The sequence below is a fragment of the Vipera ursinii genome (assembly GCF_947247035.1).
Source record: "Vipera ursinii genome assembly, chromosome: 8".
Classification (NCBI taxonomy): Eukaryota; Metazoa; Chordata; class Lepidosauria; order Squamata; family Viperidae; genus Vipera; species Vipera ursinii.
In genome coordinates, this window is record NC_139519.1 from 25,408,872 (window position 1) to 25,429,490 (window position 20,619).

The 20,619-nt window shown below is 47.5% G+C and overlaps 1 protein-coding gene and 1 long non-coding RNA gene across 4 annotated transcripts in view; one reads left to right on the forward strand and one right to left on the reverse strand.

Moving 5' to 3' along the window:
- The first annotated feature begins 6,738 nt into the window (after positions 1 to 6,738).
- LOC310644034 lies at positions 6,739 to 9,323 on the forward strand. Its single transcript, XR_014493215.1, has 2 exons — positions 6,739 to 7,977; positions 8,065 to 9,323. It is a non-coding gene; the product is annotated as an uncharacterized lncRNA (long non-coding RNA).
- Positions 9,324 to 9,705: 382 nt separating this feature from the next.
- CADM1 (cell adhesion molecule 1) overlaps positions 9,706 to 20,619 on the reverse strand; it is a 189,015-nt gene continuing 178,101 nt past the window's right edge. For 2 of the 3 annotated variants that reach the window (XM_083368800.1, XM_083368799.1), the window contains 2 exons: positions 10,653 to 10,784; positions 9,706 to 10,035 (listed from right to left, as the gene is read on the reverse strand). In XM_083368800.1, coding sequence (XP_083224926.1) covers positions 9,917 to 10,035; positions 10,653 to 10,784 — 251 coding nt within the window. In that variant the 3' untranslated portion in view covers positions 9,706 to 9,916. Of the gene's footprint in view, positions 10,036 to 10,652; positions 10,785 to 18,362; positions 18,417 to 20,619 lie in introns of all 3 variants that reach the window. The other variant, XM_083368798.1, reaches the window with a different exon arrangement.

Genomic DNA, 20,619 nt, shown 5'->3' on the forward strand with positions numbered 1-20,619 from the left:
CCTGCAAAGGTTTGCTCAACCCTATTATTGGAGTTCCCCTTAAGCCAGTGGAGGGGAGGGCCTCTAGAGGAGAAAACCGTGTATAATATCCCGAGGAAAAGAAACCCTCCCTTTGACTTCTCCTGGCCCAACTGCACTTCCTTTGCCTGAGTAAAGGCTACCCAGATGACAAATGGGAAGTTTGAAGATGCTGAACTTTCAAATCAATGGAGTAATGTTGGAGGATAGGAGGGGATGAGGAGAAATGACGTGTTGTGCGGCACCACAAACCAATATCTAGGAGTTGTGACTGAAGCATCAGAAAACCTATTAGCCTGCTGTCAAGCCCTTTTCTCAATCAATGACGAGTTATCTCAGATCCGTGCTTCGAGGTGGCATCGTCTCCCGATTCCTTTCTGTGACATCTCCAATGTGCGTGTTCAACATGATGGCCCTCCCTGCTTTTGTTCCTTAACATGCCACAAGTCAAAGCAACATTTATTACTAATTGCACAATTACTTTATGCAGCACTAGAGATGAAAGCCTTGACTTTTAGTAGCATTAAGTTTTCAGAAAAGTCAAGGCAGTAATTATGAGAAGCAAAACTATTTATTAATTAAAGTAATACCTCAATCGATGTAGCTGAAGTTCCACGGATCCGAGGACTACAAAATAAAATAATTGTGCAATTAGGGGGAAATTATTCATTCTTTTAGAAGTGCTCAACTTACTACTGCAAACAATGTACTTTAAATCAAAGTTCACAGGCTTCCAGGACACCAGAGACCCATTAGAAACCCTCCATTTTTGTGGGCAGGATGAAAAATGATCACCAAGCACCAGAAAAGAGCTTGGAGACCAACCCTGAAGGTGGGGGAGAGGTAGATGCCAAACCATGACTGTGTCCTCACTTTAACATTCTTCCTTGCCCATCCCTCACTTCCAGGAGCAGAATATTGCTCTTTTTGAAGGCTATTGTGGCTGTGCAATTCTTGGCTTTAAAGACAAAATGACACTTTAGAACAAAGGGACACAAGGAATCCTTGCCTATCGCTCTTTAAAGCAGCTGAATCCTTTCCATACCCTGCAACTGAGATGTGGCATTGGGTAAGAGGCATCTGGCTGATGGAAGGGCAGAGAAGGGCTGGGGGGCGGTTTCTGTTTCCAGGAGCTCCTCCTCCAAATCTGGGTTTCTGTGGAGGGAGGCTCCCCAGAGCTCCACAGGCTCAGGTGACCGGGGTGCATGGTCACTGCTCTTGCAAGTATGTTTAGTTCCCTCTTCAAATGGTGCAAAACAGATGGTGTGCTCAGGACAAAATTGCTCGGCGCAAGAGAGTTCACTTGGGGAGACTGATCAAAACGTTGGCCGAAACCCAGACTTTTGCAATTCTGGCTCAACATGCAGACTGTAATTCATCCTTAGCAAGAACAATTGGCAAAGGGAAAAGAGCACCGTTGCCCAGAAATAGATTGAAAATCTCTATTATGCCCTTCTGTTTTCCCCACACGAGATACAAATAGCAGCAGCTTTTTTTCTGGCTGATATTGGATTCTTGCACGAATAGTTAACACACCAAAATTCAACTGTGGCCATTATTGCTGTGGCATGATTTAGGGTAGTTGACTGTCCACATCCCTCATTTGATTAAACAAGCAAGCAAGCAAACAAAAGGTCTCCTGTACTTCTGCACACTCCAAACAAGGAGCATTTTTACAGTTTGAAAGCAGCAGGACAATTGTGTGGAAGAAAAAAAAATGTCTCGCTAACTGAGGCTCAGAAACTGTGAGAAGCCTAAATGGCATTTTGTACCCAGTGCTTGACTGGATCTCTGTGTCCCACTTATGGGTACACTGAAGCAGGAAGGGCCCTGAAGTTTCCTTGGGATGTGGAACGGGTTGCAGAGGCTTCCCTAACAACGAGGGGGGCCCCAATCCCTGAACCATGTTAGCTTCAGACTCATGAGTTCAGTTCTGCCTTGCCACAAGACCAGAAATGATGTATCTAATGGATAATGGAAAGTCACGCCTTTGGCCAAATTGCTTTGCCTATAGAGCCTTCAGATAATGGACATCTTAATTTAAGCCTCCTCCTCCTCTTCCTCCTCCCATTCCACATGTAGTTATGGTAGGTCCAGAAACAGACATGGAGCCCTAGTTGGTGCATGGGAGCAGAAGAGCATGGCAGGATGCATCTGAGGGTTTCAAGCTGTAATGCTGAGGTGGAAGGCAGAGGAATGATTTAATCTTCTTGTCTCTGGTGTCATCTCTCTCAATACACACAGTTGTAATACCCAGGAAAAGAAAGGAGCTGTGCTCTCTCTCCCCCACCCCACTCTCTGTTGTTCCACCCCATGCAGTATGTGGGATGCTATAATGGAATTGTAGCGTCTCTTGGAAGTCATCCAAAGATGCATTGCAGGCAGAATAGGTTACAAAAGATTCTGTTGGTTCTAGCTGAGCAGCCACATAAACTTCAGGTATTTCTAAGAGGATGTGCCCAGAGTAAGAATAATGGCTCGGTTCAGCCAAAGAACAATGCACAGCCTCCAGAGCAGACAGCCAGCTCTTGCAGTTTCTGGAAACCAAAGCTATGCCATGAAATAGCTCTGGGAAACCTCTGAAGACAGGAAGTTCTAATCCAGCTCAGTTTCTCCAAAGGGTTTGTGGTTATGTGTTTAATGCTTATGCAGATTTGGACATCCCTGTCCCAGAAATAGCAAAATTTCCCATCCTCCTCTTTTTTTAAATAAAAAAAACAGTCCTTTTGTACTACGGAATGGACATTCTTGTAAACTGAAAGTATCTCAGTCAACCAACAGAAAAAAATACATCCAGGACTGGGTTTAGCTAGCAGAGGAAAAGCAGAGGAAAACTGGATGCAGGAGCAGCAGGAAACCTCAAACTAGTTTCAAGACGTTTTTACATGTTTTTACATGTTCAACTAGGAATCTGATGAGCTAAAATGCAAGGAGTCAGAGAATGCTCTGATTGCCCAAGACTTACACGGAAAACCCAATGAATTCTGAGTAGGCCAAATCTAGGAGGGGGAGCTGAACTCACATGGAACAAGTTCAGACTTGGTGGGTCGCTTAAGAAGCCGTCCAGCGGCCCTGTCAGGCTGAACAGCAATTCTGTGTGGAGCAGCAGCCAAAACAGGACCAAGGACAGCTCCAAGGCACCTTGCAGGCTAAAACCCTTCCCAAGTGAAGGAAGAGAAGCTCGCCTCTTCTGCAGTGGGCTAAAGCTTCTCCCTGGGCACAAGCATCGGCTTGGAATGTGCTCAGGATCTTGGTGGAAGTCCTCAAATCATCTCAGAAAAATGACAGGCCCAACTTTTGCTAAAAATCATCCCAGGGGCTAAGCCGTGTAACCACTTCACAGCTCTCATGCGGAGAAAGTTCTTCCTTATTTCAAATTTGGAATGCCATGAAGTGCCACCTGTTGGGTTTTGTCCTGCCACAGGGACCACACAGAGTAAATGCCCCCCCCCAACACTTCTATGACAGTCTTTCAAGCACTGGAAAACTGCTGCTGACCACTCGCTCAGTCTTCTGTTCTTTAGGTTACAGGAAAGACCCACTTCCGTTAGCAGTTCTTCACTGGGCTTTGTCATCATCTTTGCTGCTTTCTTCCATACTCTCCAATTTCCCAGGAGCTTCCTTGTATCATGGCAACCAAAAATGGACACCATATTCCAAATGCAGCTTGACCAGTGAATAGAATCACCACTTCCAGAGTGACTTTGATTTTTGTTTTTCTGAGCAAAGCTGACATTTTCCCAACCTGTGACTTTTAGAGGGACAGAACATTCCACAACAGGCAATTGTTCCTGAATTGGGCACTGCTGGGGGACCAAATAGCCAGTTCTGGCATTTTATCAAGCACAGGATCAAGCAGAAGGGAGGGAGGGGAGCAGAAACCCTTGCATGGCAGCATCAGTCAAAAAAGCCCTTTATGCCCATCTGGATGCCAGTGGGAAGGCAGTGCCCAGGAGGCAGGGCCTGGCGGGGCAGCCTCTCCCTCCCGCAAGCATTTAGTCTCCAATCACAGATACTCGGGACTGTTGCCATCTTCACAGTAATCCCTGACAGACTCTCCCCTCACTCAAATTAAAGTTCTTTAAAAAAAAACAACGGCCAAACACAATCCTTAGTTCCAACTTGTATTTTTGGCATTTAATACGGGAGAGGCAGAGCAGAAGAGCGATGGACATGCTAATTTTTCCATGTAGCTAAAGTCTGCTTTTTAGTTTCTTCCCACATCAGCCCTGGAAGATTGAAATATCAATTACAGATCAATTTTCTCCTTAAGTAAACACTAATGCAGGATAAACAGCATTAGGAGATGCAATCGTAGCATTGCTGACTCCAGGACCGGCTGCCTGCTGCTCACAGCAAGTTTAAGCTTGGAGATTAATTAACCTGAGGAGAGATCACTTAAGGAAGATTTAAGGTGATCGGGTTTGGGAAAATGAAGCAACCAGGCATACTAAGGAGAAGGCAGCCAGTTTCCAGAGAGGAGCAGTAAGCTTTTGATTTCTTCTCCTGTGGCTGAGGCTCTTGTTTTGGTGGCTTTAAAGATTAGCTTCAGAAAGAGGGGCATCTTCCTTCCGGAGATAAGCCACGGTAAAGCCACAGGCTCTTAAAATAATTCTGGCCCACAATCTGAAGAAATAGGAAAGTGTTTGAAAAGCTCCACGTCAGGACAGCTTCCTCTAAAGGAGGCATCCAAGGGCTTTGTGGTTTGTTCCCTACTGAGGACCCGAGTCAATAAGTTTGGCCAAACAGCTAAGTTTCCTTATTGATATGAACAGATATCCACAAGGGAAGGGAGACTAGCAGTTAGCACAAACATCTGGTACTTTACACTGGACAATGTTGCCATCAGCCTATTTCATTGTCCTATTTGCCAACTCAGGAATCCCTTCTCAACCCTTGGAGCTGCAGGAAAGCAGAGACTCAGGCTTTGTGCAACAGACAGCAAATGGTCAACTGCTTGGACATCAACCACAGAAGAGGGCTGCCCCAGTTTGCACAAATGAATATTGACTTTCATTGTGGTCAAGTTAACAATGTCATGTTTGGGACTGGAGTCCAGAGGAGTTGTGTCACAGTTGAGGTCTGCTCCTCAGCATGCACTCAGATATTCTGGGGACATGGATGAGCGACTGAAACCCAAGCCTAAAGATGACCCATTTCAAGAAGACTGCAAATGTTGGGGTGACATTTAACCAACAGGCAAGTCAATTCTATAGGAATTGCCTGGGAAAATAGGCCAAGCAGTTAGTTATAGCTTTTGATCCAATTCAAGCCAGCATTTCTTCAAGAACACCTCCTCATCTGGAACAAATTAGGAAAGGAATAAGAATACACATCCTGCAGTTTGGCTAGTCTAAAGAAAAGAACAGGGGAGACATGATAGCAGTATTCCAGTATTTGAGGGGCTGCCACAGAGGGGGGTCAGTTATTTACCAGACCACCAGAGGGATGAGAAAGAATGGTTGGAAACTGACCAGATAGAGTAGCAACCTGGAATTAAGGAGAAACTTCCTGACAGTGAGGACAATTAACCAGTGGAACAGCTTTGCCTCCAGAAGTCGTGGGGGCTCCATCACTGGAGATTTTAAAGAAGAGGCTAGACAGTCACTTGTCTGAGATGGTGTAGGTTCTCCTGCTTGAGCAGGGGGCTGGACTAGAAGACCTCCAAGGTCCCTTCCACCTCTATTCTATTCTTCCCATGAGTTCAAGTCACTCAAGGATCTAGCTTAAGAAGGAAAGAGAATTAGCAACTATCCAGCTTTAGATCAGATAGTCCAACTGTTTCTAACCAAATAAATATAACTGGTTGCCCCCTTTTCTATCACAGCTCAGCCAATGAGAAGGAAGGGACTGTGACAGAATTAGTGTGCTCAAACCAGATAGTAGATCAAGGGAAAGAACCAAATCCTGAGAGGTTAAGTCCAGATCCCCTTCCTCTTCAGCCTGACACTCAAAAAATGTAATCAGATGAAACTTCCTTTTGACATAAGACAAGATGTGGAGAAAGGCAGGCTGTTTTTTCAGCTGAAAAGAGCAAGATTTCTCCAGAGGAAGAACTCTCTTCTATTGCGTACAATTTTCCCTTTATGGTTTTCACAGGACAGTGAATGAAGGGGCCATTAGAGGACCCCCTTCGCCTGCCTGCCATCACCCATGTCGGGGGAAACGCCACCTGCCCCAGACTCCAATGCCCGCCCTGAAGGAATCAGGCCTCCCTTTACCTTCTTCTGAAACAAGACAAGAAATTTCCCCTACGGCTCCACTGGAGAGCATTTCTTCACAATTAATTTAATGGCAAGCTTGAAAATACTACAGCACACCCTTGAGGGAGGAACAATAAGAAAGCTCAGAATTCAGAGGCTGTCCTGAATGCCACCGTGGGAGCCCTGAATGGGCAGACCTGTGGGAGAAAAGGATCCTAGACAGATCAAGGAAGCAAAGAGGCCAAACTTTGGCTAATCATGAGGTTTTTTAGTGCTGTTGAAATCAGGGGAGTCCCTCAGCCTGAACCTCTGGATAGTGGAAGGCCTCAAAGAAGGTCCTGATGTTGGCACGGCCACCAATGACCATTCACAAGCAACGGGCACTTGGAAGGGGGTCCAGGAAACCGTGGCTAATACCCCCTCAGCTTCAGGAAGTGAGCCACGGCGGACAGGGCCGGGAGCCTCAAGGAGTCAGCAGTGAGAAATAAGCACCAACCGAGGTCATAACTAGTTTTGTAACATTAATTTGTTTTTATTAAGAAGACAGATACTTTATAGTACTTCTTTCTCTTTGTAAAAATGGCATACATGAACCAATACAAAATGTGAATGGGAAGAGATGGTTATGCGTTATCTTACACTGTAACATCATCCATGGACACCTTAAACAGAATCGGCCTAAGGGGGCAAAATGAAAACAGGTCAAAGGGCGAGTCAAGAACAAGCTTATTTGGCATTAACTACACACCCTTCGTTTTCCTCCTCAACTTTCCCTTTTGTTTTGTCTTAAGAAAAAGGAAAAGGGGGAAAAATAAAACCACATCCGAATGACCAAAGCCCAAGAAACAAGTTTGTTCTTTCTCAACTCCTAACTCTTTGAATCTAAGCCTGCACAAATCAATAGCTAACAATACATTTCAAACAGTGCACAGTACACTCGCAGGAACAACCCCCCTCCCTCCTCCTCCTCCTCCTCCTCCTCCTCAAGAGAGCCTCCTTTCCAGGCGACGGAGGACCACCGCCCACCCTTCCCTGGTGGGGCTGCTCCTTGCGGTCTCTTCCAAGGTGTGGGATCCAAAAAGTTCGCAATCTACCTGAGACGGAAACACCAATCAAAACACGTGAACCTGAGACATCTCAACAGTATTAAGTCAAAGTTACATCGGGAACACGGCACTACTGTACACTTTCCAAAACAAAGATGAGCCGCTCGGCAAAGAGGATGTGCCAGTCCTGGGATGGGTGGTGGTAAAAAAAAGCCCCCCTCCCTCTCGAAACTCGTTCAGCAGCGGTCCGTGGCCGGCCTGCCAGGGTGCCCGACGGGGATCTCCAGCGTTCCGAAGGCTGAGAAACAGGATGGCGTGGTGCAAAACTGGACGGGGGGCAGCCAAAGGCCGGGTTTGGGTTCATGGCTTAAGGATGGCGAGGTGGGGGTGGGGTGGGAGGATGGGAAGGTTCTTTTAAAAAGGACGGGTTTCGCGTGCCAAATTCTTCAGCAAAAGGTTAACGTCTAAATGTTTCTGCCAATAATTTAAAAATAAATATTTTCAAAAGCCTTTCTTTCTTTCTTTTTTTAAAAAAAGATGTTGACGTAAAGAGATGATAGCTTCTCTCCCCCTCCCCCCCGCCATAAATCTTTGCAAGTATATAACAGGACAGCCGTACAAATCTATCAGTCCATGTCCTTCCAGTGCTTCCCATGTGGATTCTTCCCAGAGAGACCCACGTTTCTCAACCTTAGCAACTTTAAGACAAGGTGGACTCCAGCTCCCAGAACTCCTCAGCTAGCACTGCTGGCTGGGGAATTCTGGGAGTTGAAGTCCACTTGTCTTAAGTTGCTAAGGTTGAGAAACGCTGCCCTCGATGACTCACCCCTTTGCAGCTACGAGATGCTGCCTGCCTCCTCCTGGGCTTTCCAAGAGGGGGGTGCCCGCGTTTCCAGCCTTGGGGAAGAGAGGAAGACTGCTCTGCTCTCACAGAGCTTCAGATTTCCAACACCCCCCAAGAAGACTTAGTGCTAGTGGTCTCCTCGCTATTACCGCCACCAGGCAAAGATTGAGAAATTATGGGTAGGTGGAGGTTAAGCCTGGGGAAGGGAACCAAGACTCCATTCGGAAGCAGTAGTCAGGGGAAAGGAAAATAACCCCTCTCTCTCTCTCTCTCTCTCTGTCTCGCTCAGCCCGAACGTTTTGGATTAAGTAAATGAAAAGCTTCTGCGCCGGCCGCTGCGCTGACCTCTGGGGGACAGAGGTGCAGGGGCCGTCCAGCCAGGGAGCGAGGCCCGCTTCTCTTCCACCTCCACCTTTTGTCCAACAACCACGTCCGGAGGCCTGGCAGGCTTCACCCAACCTCTGCCTCGGTGGCTCAGGGTGCCCAATATGGGTCACGTGCCGGGTCTGTGGGCCGAGATCACACCTCTGCGAGCTCTGTTGCCAAGTACAAAAGGGAAGATGGGATAAAACGAGGCCGAAAGAATAAGCAGAATGAAAACAGGGAGGAAAATTTTTTATAAAAAAAGCAAAAGGGGACAAGCTGGCCGATTCACAGAGTTTTCTGTCTCCAGCATATTGCAGCAATGCTAGGCCAAATTGGGAGCCACCGACGGGACCTTTGGGAACCAAGATAATCGGAGCCAAACTCAACCTTTCCTCCCCCTCGTACGACTCAGCTTTGCCTGCTGTCCCGGAAGGATCTGCCCCCGTCCATTGCAACCGTTTTGGGCAAGATCTTGGACAAGGCATCTGCAGGCTGACCAGACTCCCGGAGTGGGGAAAAGCACGGAAGGAAAGGAGGTTTGGCCCCTAGGCACACACTTTGCTTGCAGGGGCCCAGGTGAGCACCCTCCGGGCTTGGTCCGAAGCAGAAGGAGCCCAGGTGCTCGTCTTCGCTGCCCTGGAAACTGGGTGGGCGGCTGCCCCTCCTCCTACCAAGCCTACCGGTCCAGGCTCTCACAACGAGGGATTAGGATGGATGATGGGTACACTCAGTTTCAAACAATGAAATCTAAGGTGTGCTGGTTCTCCTTTGATGACGTAGTTTCAAACAACAACAACAAAATAGAACCCAGAATCTCAAACAAAAACGAAAAAAAGAGAGAAGAAATAGTAGAAGAAGAGAAAAGTAACGGAACCAAACTGAGATTTAAAAAAAACAAAAAATAACAACCAACCAGCCCAAATCTCTTTCCAAGGGATCCCAGCAGACAATTCCAAGAAAGGCTCGGAAGAAAAAAAAAATAAAAAGTAAGAACTGTATGAAACTGCAGGTTCTCTCCCCCTCCCCTCCCTCCAATGAAATAAAAAATAAAACAAGGCACAGAATTTTCTGTAAATGATGGAACTAAACTAAATCCAAGCTGAACTTGGCCAGAGAATTAACAACCCAATGATACAGAAGTGTCACACAGCAGTGTACTTTACAAAGAACACTTTTTACGTTGGGACTCCTCAACTCCCACACATTTTGCCAGCCATAAATTTAGAAAAGAAAAAGAAAAAGGAAGAAAGAAAGAAAGAAAGAAAGAAAGAAAGAAAGAAAGAAAGAAAGAAAGAAAGAAAGAAAGAAAGACACACAAAGAGACAAATTAAAAAAGCCGTAAGCTGGTAGCAACTTCCAACGTCATTGTCTTTATCTTCTTGGAAGGGCCGGGAGCTCCCTCAGCCCCGCCGTTGGGCCCCTCCTGGAACAAGGCGGCTCTAAATGAAGTATTCCTTCTTCTCCTCAGAGTTGTTCTGTCCCCCCTCGGCGTTGATGATCGCCGTGTCGGCATCCGCTGCATCGTCAGCTCCTTTGGCTTCATGGGTGAAGTATGTACCTGCAGCAAGGAGAGAGGCCTCAGGGACCCTGAAACCGAGGCTCAGCTGGCGCTGGACTCCGGCTCGGCTCTCTGGCTCTGTTCCTCCTAGACCTGCTTCCCATCTTATTCCTCACGCAAGAACTTTTGGTTCCTCTACAGACTTGGCTCCAAGATGGGACTGTATGAACTATCTTTGGGGGAAGGGAAAGCATTTTGAAAAGCTCTTAGCCCCGTGAAGCTCCTGCACACATTTTGAGGAATATCTAATATGCAGGGCAACATCTGCTCATCCAATCAGAGTGAGACCTCCAAGCCAGCTGGTTTTGTAGCCTCCATGATCCTTCATTAGTTAAAAGGTCCCCAGAAAAATTGGACTGGCCCTATCAATAGACCAATGGCATAGTTGCTTCAGGCATCCTGAGAGGGAGGACCTCCTACCGCTTTTTGCTTCTGGCTACAAGGACTTCTGTCCAGTCCTGGGAAGAGCTTTCTTTGACGGGTGGAAAAGCAGGGAAGAAGCCGAAAACATGATCCTCCCCCAAGCCCATTAAACCGGCAGGGAGAGGACAGGGGGTGCCCAAGATCCCTTCTGCCTTGATCCCACCTTTGTCGGCAAGCGTTCCCCTTGCACTGACCTTTGTGTCTTGCAAAGTACCGCCCCAGGATGATCAGGAGACACAGCATCGCGAAGACCACCACAGCCACGACTCCTCCGATCACCGCATGGTCCACCGCCGTGATGGCGCTCTCTTCTCCTGCTCGAGAATCTGCCACAATTAGAAGATGGTCAGGATGGTCCCTGGCAAGCTCAACCACCCTTCCTCGCAGAGGCGTGACTTATTTTAGACCAGGGGCGTCCAATTTTGGCAACCTTAGGACTTGTGGACTTCAGCTCCCAGAGTTGGGAATTCAAGTCCACAAGACTTAAATTTTTGCCAAGGTTGGACACCCCTGTTTTAGACCAAGAGAGCCCCAAATGGGCCGCCGGGAAGTGGCACAGGGCTGCTGGGCACTACTGGAACGCATCTGGGTGGTGGGAACCAGGAGATGCCAGCAGAAGGGGAAGCAACTGGAAGCATGGACACATTTTGGGGGGCAACCTTCCGATATAGGGAATCCATAACTTTTAGCTGCTGTCCCACAAGAACCCCCCCTCAAATGAAGGCCAAATTTCTCTGAAGCAGCAATAGGGGGGCAGGATCTGCTTCCTTCTCCCCTGTCCAAGGGGGTCGGTGGGTGGATGGGTGGAATTGTGGGTGGGTCAACCCTGAGCCTCTCTCTGCCCCACTCCCCATTCTGGGAGATTTCAAAACACGCCGTCAACCTCTTCTGAACTGAAGACGAAAAGCAATCATTGCCTATTGCTTTTTTATTTTTTAACATCTTCCCCTGCAATTAATTTGCTTTTACGAGCTGCTCGCTCTCTTCTACACCCCCCACAATGCTTTCTGTCAGAAAAGGAATGACTCGCTGAGCTGGGGAGAAACTGCAGTGAACCCCGAGTGAGCAATGGCCACGTAAAATTAATGTATAGCAATGTAAACAATTTTAATTTAGGGACTCAGCTTTAGCAGCCCTCCGTGCAGCTCTAATGGCAACCGAGATTTATAAGGGAGCAAAAGACAATTATTCTCCTGTTGATTAATACATTAACATTTTGGAAAGGAAGATCAGCCATGGTCGCTGTTCCCCACCTCTTTTTTTATATTATTATTTTTTTGATTGAGTTTAACCGTGACACCTCCATTAAAATGATTTACTGGCCGTCCCTTACAATTTAAGCACAGCAGCAACTGAAATGGTAAAATTCTTTTAACTTTACATGATTTGTGAAGTCCAATGTGAAGGATTTGCCATTTAAATCTTTCACGACAAGAAGCGCCTGGCCAATAAAGCACCCCCCTGCCTCCCCCCGTGCCAGAGAGAAATGCGTTTCGCCAGGAAGAGCCGGTTGTGCAAATTTTAACCCATTTTTAAGAAAGATTGATCTCTCCCCCAGTGGCTCTTCTGGCGGAGGCCTCGCTCTCTAATAATATTTGAAGTTTATCGATCAACTGTGCAGCTCCATGACAGCTCCAGGTAATGGGGCTTCTTGGAGAAGGAGAGAGGGCAGATACAAGGCTTTCAGTTGGGGGAAAGGATTTACGATCCCCATGGATAGCATCAAATCTGCACCACGATTAAACACTCAAAGAGCCAAGTAAATAACTCCTGGCCAAAAACTGCTGTAAAAGGAAGTTTAATTTTAAAAAATATAATTCCAATTAAGAGTCCTCTGGAGACCCCGTTAGATGCTGCCCAGGCAAACTGTCTCCCTGGAATAGGAAGAGCAAAATCCTGGTTGCCACCAGGGCAGAGAGGAGGAGACAGGTGAGGGCAGCAGCCACCCCCACCTGGAGGGCCCCGGAGGGAACAAGGCTGCCCCTGCCGTGGGCCAACCACCCGCCTTCCACCCGGGGCAAGGGAAGAGAAGCCCTGTCTTGAGCAGGGCACTTAAGACCGTCAGCTCTGCAAGTCTCATTTTCACATGCCTTAACGAACCATTGGCATGATTTTAGTCACATCTATCTCATTTGACACCACTGGCCGTGGTCCTCTGTCCCAGAGTCCAGAGTGCTGCCTCCAGGGTGAGTAAGAGTTGCAGAAAGGTTGGTTTTAGTTATCCTCCCCTAACCTATAGTGGGAATGGCTTACGGCAGGTTCACGCTGCTCTGCTCTTGGTTCTAATTTAATAAGCAACATCTAAAGTTGTGTCATGTCCATCCTCCTCACTTTGGCCAGGCATTCCCCCCTCCCCCAATTCTACCTGTGAGCTTTGGCTCAGGTGGGAGATAGGAGGACCTGCTGGGACAGAACAATTGGGTCCCCCTTGGCTGCTTTTTTTTGGGGGGGGAGACTCTGTGCTTTGCTGGGGGTTGCCGCCTCTGCCGAGTGCCCAGAGCCAAGTGGCAGTTGGTCCCAAAGGTGCTTTTTCCAAAAGGCAGCTGGACTTTGTTTTTTTTCCCTTTCAAAACAGTTCAGTTTATGTTAATGGGGAACTTAAGGCTCCAACCGCAAACATCAGCTTCTCCCAATTCAATTTCTTAACCCTCATTTGTGAGTGAGGGTTTATGGATGAGGACAGGCTTCAAGGCCTGTAACTGAGTTCCTCACCGAGACCCTGGCCAGCTTAAAGCCCCTGGGGCACATCCAAGCCTGGGAAACATCTACCTGGGTGGATTCACAGGCAGGCATGGCCCGGCTGTGTGTGTGTGTGTGTGCGTGGGGGGGGGGGAATTCTACATGCCGAAGCCCACCTTTTAAATGGAAAATGCAAACTCAGAAGATTTATGGACAGTTTAAAAACCAATCACTGATGATCCAGTTGGATCAAAAATTAAAACTGGAGTGAGCCTCTTTCTGGCAGTGTGTTTATGTTTGTGTGTGTACCCATGAGCGCGCACACACAAAATTGAATTGGGCTATTTCTATTTCACTATTTGTTGGGGGTATTTTGAGTGTCAAAGAAGATTTATCTGCTGATCAACCAGGCAATTTGGCACTTGGAGTCTCCCCCTGGCTGTCCAGCTGCCTGTTGATATGTCTAACAAAGCACAAAATGGAAGCCGTTCCATCTTAAGAGGGGACCGTCCCTGACTGATGAAATCAAAAGTGCCTCCACTGAACAATTGGGGAAAATTCCCGAGTGTCCCGTGTGAAAACTATTATTTGACCTTAAAAATAAGTGGCAGCTGAAAAGGGCTGTCCCAGTTAACCTCCTCTCTTAAGAGGAAGACAGAAGCAGAGAGGTGCCAGTTCAAAGCTGAGCGGGGAAACTTTCACTGGCAAATTCTGAGAAAATGCCACGTTTCTTGCTAATCCTAATGTGTTATTCTTTCTTCCTTAAGGTTTGCTTTTCTCAGCACCAATTCAATTACAGATGCTACAAATCCTTCTGACATTTAATTCCTTCTTGTCAGACAGAGCAGTAAACGTAGATCCATGCACGGCTTTTTCATTAAGATGTTAATATACACCTTAGCCTGCTAGCATTTCTGTCCAGGTGCCTCCCAGGAGGAAGTATGGGGAACTGAGTTAGACTGTGCCCAGTGCTCTCTGCCCAGGGGTAAAATGGCAATCAGCAGAGGGAAGGGAACCCCATGCTCTGGAGGGGGGGCGCCTACTCTGTGGGGCAGCAGTCTATGCCATTCACCAACCCCCAAATCATGCAACTTAAGCAACTACTGTGCAATGGGCAGAAAACAAATCTATCCTCAGCATCAGACGTTGATTTTGGGGGGGCAAGCCACGAGGACCCCAGAGAACCCCCTCTGCAAGCTTCCTCCAAGACCTCTGACTTAGTAGCTGGACCATCGGCGGTGATGATGATGTCTGGTCCTGAGCTGCAGCTCAGAAGAGCCTTGTCCAAAACTGAGAGATGGTCCTCAAAACTGGACAGCATCAACTCAACCACTGCTTTGGGACTATGAAAATTGTTCTCCTATTTAACTGAGGATTGTTTAAAATCTTGGCTTGGCTTAGTACACTAATTTTATCTTCTGTATTATTGGAATGTCTAGTGCAGAGAAAAAGCATATACGGAGAACTGTCTTCTGCCAATACAATTGTGATTTCCATAGGAGACATTCTCCGTCACTCAAGGTTGAACTGTGGGGTCTTTGGTGCTCTCTGAGCACAGCTGTTTGCTTGCTGGTGTTTCTTTACCTAACTAGGGAACATCATCAGTGCAAAGGAGGGTGTGTGTATAAAGAGTGCGAAGTGAAAACCCCCACACTCACTAGCATTGATGGTGATCCCTAGTTGGGTAATGAAAAGTCTGCAAGCAAATAAGCTCAGAGGGCAGGCACCAACGATCCCACCATTGTGATCTGGCCTAATGAAAAGGTTAATTGACAACATTTTAGTGATAGGCTTACCATTACAAATTGAAAGTTTTTTTAAGAGAATATTTGTTGTTTTCACACAGACACTCACAAACCCCACTGCATTTCAAAAACTGACATAATTGTATAATGACCCAGGCACAAATTTGTACAATCTTAACTACACATTTCCAAACTTTGGAAGTTTAGCAATAATACGAACCATGAGTTATCTCATTTACACCCAGAATTTAAGCTGAGATCTCAGAAACATGTTAGCTCTTCTAAGATTTCAGCTTAGCCATTCCATTTTCTTCACATTCTACTCCCAAAATTTAGCCCACAAAATTCGGCAAATAAGGATGGGCGAGAGTGTGCTCAGAGCTGCTTTACAGAAGGCCCATTGCCACTGGTGAAATCATCTGAAAATACGTCAACTTTAAGAAATCAACGTTGTTTGTGCACAGCCGAATGACAGGTTGCAAAGAATCACCTTCTTGCTAGAGGAATGGGATGGAGGAACTGTTATGCAAACCACTTGAGGAAAAAAAGCAACTGCAGCTGAATGAATGCTGCTTTCCCTCCGCGACCACTTTCTCCTGCCTGCCCAACTGCCCAGACCTCCTTTGGCATCCCCCAACGCTCAAGAGCTTTCTCCTTCTCAGAATGAAGCTGGAGCTAGCCACATTCTCAGCGCAAAGAAAATGGAGGACAGGATCTCCTTGCTTTATGATCACAGGGGACAAGAGAAGGTTCTCCTAATCAGAGCTATTAAGAGCAGGCCGGGACCGCAGGGTGCCCGTGAGCACACCAGCATCGGCCGGGTCACTTTCTGAGCAGAGAGAGGAAGAACAAGGTTGCCCGCAAACTGGGTGCAAAGTGCATCGAGAGCTTCCAACCATCTTTCCTCCCTCTTGCTCCCCATAAGCTGCGCACAGCTCGGCCATTGCCGTTGCTGTTTTGAATACCCAGGGCACAATAGAAGCCGAGCACTTAAGGAAGCCGGGATGTTTTATTGCTGTGATCTACCTCTTGTGCTCCGCAGGGTCTCATTTCCTCCTACTAAGTTATGTAGACCCAGGTATTAAAGGGTTCTCTTTAGGGAACAGGAGGGGCAGCACCAGACCAATCGGCCTGAAGTTCCTCCCAACCGCATTTATGCTGTAAAAGCAAAGGGCTGATGGATGGTTACCGAGTGGGCTCAGCATGGCTGTTAATTGTGGCAAATTTAGATTTAAGGCTCCCTCTTACAGAAGTTTTAGCAGCTCCCGTTGTAAAGGAAGGTTCCAAAGTGCCATTCTATTGCACATGCGTCCCCTCCCCTCTGGCCTCTCTCTGTCCAGGCTGCAGGGCCATCCATCAGCATCAGAAACGGGCAAGGCCAGGAGCCATGCTCAGAGGATGGGGCAGCGGCCTCCTTCACCCCTGCAGAATCACTTTGGTTTTCCCATCACCTTCACCTCTGAACTGCAGTCACCACCACCGGAAATGCCCAAAGGTGGCTTTCTTTTGTCCCCCAGCAAAATCTGCCTTGCATAATGGAAGCGGTGGCGAATCAGACTTTCCAGGAAAGGCTGCAATTGAGACAGGGAGGACTCGCCACCTCAGAATCTGGAGAGAACGGAGGGGCCAAGGCACACCCCAACTGCAGCTCTGGCGTTTTCCCTTCCAGCGTGACCCAAACACAAACCGCTTCACCTTCACAGCACCAACTCCACCCAACTAAAGAAGGGTCAGCCTTGCTTCAGGCAACGCCAAATCTATATTCTTCACTTCCTCTAATGCAGGGGTCTGTGCTGGCTGAGGAATTCTGGGAGCTGAAGTCCACAAGTCATAAAAGGGCCAAGTTTGAAGACCCCTGCTCTAACAGCTGCAGATCTCCGATTCTGCCTTGATGGCCCTCGGGAACCCCTGTGGGAATTGAGAGGGATGGCAACCTCTACCTTCCTGCAACAGATTAACGAAGCTGGTATCCAATCAAAATTTGCACCAGGGGTTCTCTGGGTTTCTTCAGCAGCCTGACAAAAAGAGACCTAATTCAATCTCTCCGTCCCCCTGGAATTCAGAGATGGGCTTCCAGAGATCATCTAGATGGCTTGGAGAAGGAACTTCTGCAGCTCAGCATGGCTGTGGCACTCTGGTCTCCAGAGGAAAGTCTTGCTCTCTCGTGTGGATCAAAGCTTGATGGACGGCCCTCATTTATGGTGACAACTAAGGAATGCTTATTCCCACGATAACAATCCGGAAAGGGGATGCGGACCCTCGTGGCTCCCTGATATTATTCATCAGCCCAGTTTATCCCCTCACCTTCTCTAATTTAGCGATGGGCTATTTAAAGCCAGAGATTGTCTTGTAATATAATTGAATTTGGTCTCTAATTTAAGCGAGTGAAATTCAAGGAGTTCATCCTTCCCCAATCAATATGTTCCCCTTCAGTGACCCATTTCAAGATAGCTTCATAAAAAATAATGTATTTTGTTTTAATAAATTAAATCACTATGACAGGTGCTCAATTTTTATTGGCTGCTTCTCCAGACATCTCTTTTCCAAAGCCATGCTTGCAATCAATAGTAATTGATTAATCAGCATCCCCTATGAACAAAGGTGCTAATCAGTTTTTGATTAGTTAATCAAACTACACAGGTCCCTTTTGATTGTGCCATGCTCTACAACCTGCGGAAAGGGAAGGAAGCTCTGGGGCTGCATAAACAGGAGCCCCCTTAGTCTCTACAGGAACTGGAAAAGGAGGGAAGGAGGATCATCTACCAGGCAGGAGAGAGGGGAGGCCTTCTTAACCTGGGCTGGCAGCTGCTGATTAGAAGATAAAGCACAAAGCAGAACAGGCTGCCTGGGGGGGGGAGGGGCTCCCGCCCTCTGAACTACAGACTCAGGGCAGCCTCCTGTGCAAAGCAAAGGGCAGGCGTTAAGGTGGGAGGGGCGTTCTTCTCGCCCGCCCCCTTTCCTGGCAGACGGGCCACTTGCTGTAAAGGAATAAAGTCGGGGAGCAATTAATGTGCAGGCAAGGAACCCCCCTCTTCTGTTCCACTAATGGGACAGGCGGCCATGCCAAGCCCCCCCCCCCATGCAGCATCCAGGAGGCTGTGCTCAGGCTCCCTCCCTCTTATGCCTTTGACAAAATAATCCACATTTCAAGGGAAAGGTCTTCCAATTAGGAATTAGAATCCCCCCTCCCCTCAGCAACGAAGCTCAGAGCACCACTCCCAATTTGCCCCACCTCTTAAACCTTCTGGCCACGGTGGCTGATGCCCCCCCCCCATCTTGGGCAACCGAGGCTGCTCGGCTTCTGGCAACCGGGAAAAGGGAAAGGTCGGCTTGGGGTGGGGTGGGGGGGAAGACGGTTCCTCCGACTCCAGAGGCCCTTGATGCTGCGGAGGGTCACAACCGCGGGGTGCCGGGAGAAGCGGCCAAATGCAAAGAAGGCGTGGAGCAGATGCAGACAGCCACACGGAGGCCAGCCCTTACCTGATTGATCCCCATAGTCCAGCTCTTCGGCAGTATTGGGCAACTGAGTAAAGCCTTACAAATAAAAACAAACTCATTTTTCTCTGGGTTCCACAGGGCAAGAAAAACAAAACACTTAAGAACAGAGGAGGACAACAGTCCCCGAGAAGTAATTTGCCATCTGACTCGAGTCTGCCTGCCAAGGAGGCTCCTCGAACAATTTCCATCAGAGATACGTATGTGTGTGTGTACATATACATATATAAACACACATGCAGGCAGATCTCTTGCGTCTTTTAAATCTACAAGAAGACCAGTACAGTGTCAGGAAAAAAAAATCTTGGTCTGCTCTATTTGAAAAGCACAAAACGTAAAGGGGAACATTCAAAGCCACTCACCCATAAGTACATGCACAAAGTATTTCCCCAACTGGTTTACTGCAAAATTTCCCAGGATAAAGGGGAACCGCCCCATTTAGATGCTTAACAAACGTGGCATTTTTTTTCCAGGTTTCTGTATACATGTCAGTCTTGTGGCCAGGCTAGGAATATTATTCTCTTAGCAATACGGAGCTCTGCTGGGATGTATTTTCAAAACAACAGGTTTATAGTTGGGATGCGTTGGTGTTTTTATGGGAAATGTTTTGGAAAAATCACTGAGGGTCTGTTGCTTAGAAAGTCATCTCAAAGTTGATAAAGTATGTGCATATTTTTTTGTTGGGGACGGGGTGGTGGTCAGAAATTTCCTTCAGCTTTCCTGAAACTACCTTGCTATGAAAACCTGAAGTATGCCTGTTTAGACGGGTGTCCCTTCGCTAGTTTTAAAATGGCCGTTTGATGGGGGTGCATTTCAGCTCAAGGTTATGGAAGGAAGATGAGCACCAAGGCCTGTCAATCTCCCCTCAGACGATGCATTTGTCTGGGGACAGAGTCGAGGCCAGGAGAAGAAAAACCCTGGGAGAAGAGAAGGTGGATGACGGAGTCAGTCACCTCCACCTCGGCCTCTCTTGCCTCAGAGAAAGAGGAACATTTTGAGGGCATGTTTTGAGCTGACAAATGACAGGCGACTCTTTTCTGTTTCCTTCCAGTTCCCACCTCTGCCATGTTCAAGTTGGACCGAGGAGACCTTCCCCCTTGAACGGAGGCTGGCTGGCTAAGGCAGCGCCATCTCTTCCGCACAATGTGGGCTGTCAGCTGATTAACTCATTTTTTATTTGGGTGCTTTGCTGGCCATTCAAGTTGCAGTTGCTGAATTGCAGAGTTAACTTCAACAGAGGCCTCCTCCCGGCCACTGAACGTTGTGGGAAGACTAAAGGAGGGCGGCTATCTATTCCGCCACTGGTTCACCTGCCTCTGTAGCCTTGTTTACAGCCAAATGATCCTCCTTTGGGACAAGCAAGGAGATCCTCGACTTCTTGCGGCTTTCTGCACTGTGGACAGCATTCACATTCAGGAACTCCCGTTGACCTCAACATTCAGCTGTCATCTTGGAGAGCAGCTTTATAGACGGTCACTCTAAACTGTGATTGTGAAGCGCTCTAGGATGGTAACCCCAAACTCTAAGAAGATGCATCAGCCGCAACTGACAAGAGGCCCTCCACAACCATTTCCCTGACTGGTGAAATCAGGCTACCTTACAATTCTGGTGTTTGGAAAAAGATCTTTATAACTTCAGCCTCCGGCACCGCTGTGAAATGAGCAGACCTCCCTTCCTGCTGAAGACTATTGTTAGCCCTTACAATGCTGAAGCTCCTGGAAGGGCCGAGGAGCTCTTTGCTCAGCACAACGTAGACAGAAACTGGCAGACTCTTAATAAGGAGTTCAGTACAAAGAGAACAGAGCACTGAAGACTCAAGTGTTTCTGCCTTCACAGGGCCGATTTCACTGGCGAGAGCAGAGGCGCACTGAGCACAGGTAGGTTTCAGTCCATCTGCACGGGTTGGGCAAACTTGGCTCTTAGATGGCCCATTACAACCAGTAACCCCAGTGCTGTGCATCCTACTGGTTCTGGCTTCTAACTACCTTCTGGCATGAGACTCAGTTTGGGTGAGCTAAGCATCAACAGCAACTAGACTTGATCAATCCCTTGTTTAAGAGGAGAAAGCTTTAAGATTAATGAACTATTTAAATCTACAGATTTGAAGCAAACTAACTTAAGATCACATTAGTTTCAGTTTGTTTTCACTGTCAGATTTTTTCCCCTGACCATTAAAGGGGGCAAAGCTGCATCTTTTACAAAGCAAAGGAAATGGAATACTTAAAACCACTGCTGATGGTCC